The 4,597-nt window shown below is 35.2% G+C and overlaps 1 protein-coding gene across 1 annotated transcript; it reads left to right on the top strand.

Annotated features, from left to right (window-relative positions):
* Positions 1-1,176: 1,176 nt before the first annotated feature.
* On the top strand, positions 1,177-4,379 carry LOC114761062 (cytokinin hydroxylase-like). Its single transcript, XM_028950376.1, has 4 exons — positions 1,177-1,474; positions 1,594-1,823; positions 2,133-2,750; positions 3,948-4,379. The coding sequence occupies exons 1-4, from the start codon at positions 1,198-1,200 to the stop codon at positions 4,377-4,379; spliced, it is 1,557 nt and encodes a 518-aa protein (XP_028806209.1). The 5' UTR covers positions 1,177-1,197.
* Positions 4,380-4,597: the final 218 nt, after the last annotated feature.

Below are 4,597 nucleotides of genomic sequence, written 5' to 3'. Positions count from 1 at the left end.
TAATTTCAATTATATCAAGCGAGAATGACAAAAAAAAAAGTTTAAAATTACTAGATCTTTTAGTAACAACATTTTATTTAGTGTTGATAATACTAAATTTACAAATGACAACAAATTTTTATTGACATTCTTTATTTAATATTTACAAATTTTCAACTTCTTTTTTTGTCATTCTCCCTTATATCAATCTTCCCTATATTTTGTGAAAATCAACATAATCACCAGTTTCACTATTTAATTTAAAATTATTAGAAAAACTTGTCGGAATTATGTACTCCTTAATTTTTAAGATGAATAGATTTCAGACCATGTGTGTATATATTTTTAAATAAACTAGTATAGAGCATATTTTATGAAATCTAATTAATGAACAATGTTATTTATAATTGATTAATAGCATAGTTTGTTAATATTATCATATTATGTATAGACATGTAGAATGAATAGGAGATAACAAAAAAATATCTTTTTTCATTGTAATTCTATAATATATTGATTCCTCTAGAATTTTAGAGAACATATGGAGAATCTTTTATTTCTAAAAATCATAAAAGCTTCTTCTAAAATAAAATAAAATTTTAAATTTGATCGATTTTCACTTGCACAAGGCATTTCTATACTTAGAATACACACAAATTTTTCTTCAAAATAGGAGGCTTGTAAGTAAATAATAAAACCTCATGTGAAATATATGTGCAAATTATTTATATTTGTAATTCTTATAGAAAATTTATGTAGTTTTGAAAATGGAAGGGGAAATTCAATGAGAACCAAAAGTGGAGAAACAGAATGTTGGCCAAAGAAATTACAAAAAAAAAAAAAAAAAAGAGCAACGGAACAGCGAACATGTGGGTCTCGAGTCGTGTAATAATATATGGCCAAAAAGAGCAAAAGAAAAAGGAAAAGTCGCGAAATCCAAAATGTTCAGACTTCAAAGCAAACTACAGTACGTTTGGCTCAGTCAACGCCGACGGATTCTCCGACCCTTCCCTTCTTCTATAAATACCCTTCCCCCCACAACCTGCCTCATCACAATCTTCACTCAGAATCAAAGCCTTCTTCGTAAGTTCTGCAGAAATCAGAAAGCAGAGAGAGAGTTTTGCACTTTCACAGAGAGAAAGAAGAATAGAGAGAGAGATCAGAGAGACAGATATGGAGTTCTTAAGGCTGATTTTGGGTCTTGTAGTGTTTAGCTTCATGAGTTTAGTTCTGAAACTTGCATTTTCATGGTGGGTGAAGCCAGTCCTAACACATTTCAAGCTCAAGAGATGTGGATTTGGTGGCCCAACGCCAAGTTTCCCCCTCGGAAACATTAAAGAGATGAAAAAGCAGAATAACAGAAACTCTATTATTCTTACTGACCATGATGATCATGATGATGATCACTTGTCTTCATCATCCTCATCATCAAAACCCAGCCATGATATACACTCCACTGTTTTCCCTTACTTCTCTCGATGGCAGAATTCTCACGGTAAGCCTTCAACTACACACACACACACACACACACACATATCACACCTTTCTCATTGATTGGTGATGGGGACAGATGAACAACGTTAATGAATGTGTTTGGTTTGAATAACAATGCAGGGAAGGTGTTCGTGTACTGGTTGGGGACAGAGCCGTTTTTGTACATAGCAGAGCCAGAATTCTTGAAGAAAATGTCGACCGAGGTTTTGGCAAAGAGATGGGGAAAGCCCAGTGTGTTCAAAAACGACAGAGACGCCATGTTTGGAAGTGGCCTTGTTATGGTCGAAGGCAACGATTGGGTTCGTCATCGTCATATCATTGCCCCCGCCTTCTCTCCTCTTAACCTCAAGGTCTCTCTCTCTCTCTCTCTCTCTCTCACACACAGAGACACACACATTTTAGTTTTCGAACATGTGGGCTTTAATGGAAAAAGACAATAACATCACTTGGAATGATGATTACGGCTTTGAAAAGTACGTGACATATTTATGGGCAGACAAGAGTCATCATTAGTGGTAGGGTAGAGATAGATGCTTTTACACATAAATAACCCAATAAGGAATGGTTTATACAAATCAAGTCTATTTTCATTATCCAGTTTTGTTCCATTCTAATACTAATATAATAAGTGACTGTGATATTTCTTGGAAAAAAAACAGGCAATGGCGTGCATGATGGTGGAATCCACAAACCAAATGATAGAAAGATGGTGTTCACAAATAAGTTCTGGGAATTCTGAAATAGATGTAGAAAGGGAGGTTATAGCCACAGCAGGAGAAATCATAGCGAGAACGAGCTTTGGTATGAGAGATCATCATGAGAAGGCAAGGCAAGTTTTTGATAAACTAAGAGCTCTTCAAATGACTCTCTTTAAGACGAATCGATATGTGGGTGTTCCCTTTGGGAATTACTTGAACGTTGAGAAAACCCTAGAGGCTAAGAAACTGGGCAAAGAGATTGATGCTCTCTTGTTGTCCATCATTGAATCTCGGAAACAGTCGAAAAACATGAGACAACCTCAACCTCAACCTCATCAGGATCAACAAGATTTGTTAGGTTTGTTGATGCAAGCCAATAAATTGACCATGAGAGAACTTGTTGATGAGTGCAAAACTTTCTTCTTTGGCGGACATGAAACCACTGCGCTTGCTGTAACTTGGACTTTGCTGCTTCTGGCTACGCACGAAGATTGGCAAAATCAACTCAGAGATGAGATTAAAGAAGTTGTCGGAGACAACGAGCTGGGTGATGTTAATTTACTCGCAGGTTTAAGAAAGGTACGTACGATGAGATTGCTTTTAATTGGTTTTCTCGTACGTTTAATGAACTCCTATAATGGCCACCTAATTATTAAGACGTAAAATAAGTTGCTAATCAAAATTTTCGCCGGCTTGTTTAATAATGTCAAAATACTTAACAAATCATAATTTTTTAGGTTAATACCATTTTGAGTCCCTAAATTTGACTTTATTTTGATTTTGGTTTCTAAAATTTTAAGCTAGTGTTTTGGTCCCAAAAATAATCTCATTTTGGCTTTACTTAAGATTTTTTGTCCCTGAAACAAGAACCAAAATCAAAATGATATTAAATTTCATGGATCAAAACCACTTGTTTAAAATTTCAGGAAGGAAATTAAACTTCAAATATCAAAACCATTAATTTCAAATTTTAGTGACTAAAAACAAAATAAGATCAAATTTTAGAGATTAAAGATGGTATTAATCCTAATTTTTTCTGAAAATTTTGTCAGCCAAGTAGCTCTAATAAGATATTTAATTTGTTCCTTTTCACAATGATACACTAGATATAGATGAGGAGTTTGAAACCCTGGAATTCAGTTTGTCTCATTCTGGTCTGGGTCATGTTATTTACCTTGAAAAGAGTGGGCCCGTCTAAAATAATTCTGCTTTTTGACAATATTGATGATACGTGTGTGAGCAGGGTCAAATATTATTTGTGTGGTTTGAAGTTGTGGTTGACTATTGACAAGCACGAATGAAACTAAACAAAAAAAATTAAACAAAAAAAGCCCCAATAACTTGAATAGCCCACGCGACGAGACAAAGCATGCACGTGCGCAGCTTTAGCCACAAAGTGCTAATTCCCTTTTGAAAGAAAAAAAGAATAATAAATTATATAGAAAAACGCGGTGTCACTTTTTGAGCCTATACGTGCACTAACTTCATTTCCTTTTTCTTTTTCATATTATTAAAGCCAAGTCAGAGCAGCCAAGTGCCTGATAAAATATAAACACGTAGAACAGCCGTGAAAACACAACATATGTTTAGAATTTGACCGATTAAAACATAACATATATAGAGGAACAATTCTAATTGAAATCCACCCACCAATTAAAGTCTATAATTTCTTCACATTCACAATACATTTATTATTATTATTATTAATACTTTTACATAAACATGTTATTCCTAGGAAAGCGCTAACTAATGACCTTTCTATTAATTGATCTGCAGATGAAGTGGGTGATGAATGAAGTCCTGAGATTATACCCACCTGCACCAAACGTGCAAAGGCAAGCCAGAGAAGACATTAAAGTGGATAACTTAACAGTGCCTAATGGAACCAACATGTGGATCGATGTGGTGGCGATGCACCACGACCGGGAACTGTGGGGCGAAGACGCCAACGAGTTCAGGCCGGAGAGGTTTAAAGACGACGGCGTTAATGGAGGATGCAGGCATAAGATGGGTTATTTGCCTTTTGGGTTTGGAGGGAGAATGTGTGTAGGAAGGAACTTGGCTTTCATGGAGTATAAGATTGTGTTAACTCTTCTTCTTACTAGGTTTAGGTTTAAAGTCTCACCACATTATCGTCATTCTCCTTCAATCATGCTCTCTCTCAGGCCTGCTCATGGACTTCTTCTCACAGTTGAGCCTCTTCACTGATCTGATCTGATCTTCTGAATTCAACTGTAACCCCAGCTTAAAATGTTACAGTGTATCTCTTAGTTTTTTCTTCTTTTTATAGTTATGACCAAATGATTTTTTTTTTCTTTCTAGGATTGTCCTACGTCATAGTGGATTGTGTTGTTGGATTCGCATATCAGTTTACTTGTTGGTATATATATTATATATTCTCTTTTGTCCTTACTAGAGGATGCCTT

Source organism: Neltuma alba, unplaced genomic scaffold, assembly GCF_004799145.2.
Source record: "Neltuma alba isolate B1F8T4 unplaced genomic scaffold, ASM479914v2 tig00011068_pilon, whole genome shotgun sequence".
In the NCBI taxonomy this organism is placed as follows: Eukaryota; Viridiplantae; Streptophyta; class Magnoliopsida; order Fabales; family Fabaceae; genus Neltuma; species Neltuma alba.
Note: the sequence above shows the minus strand (reverse complement) of the source record. Positions and strands in the feature narration are given on the sequence as shown.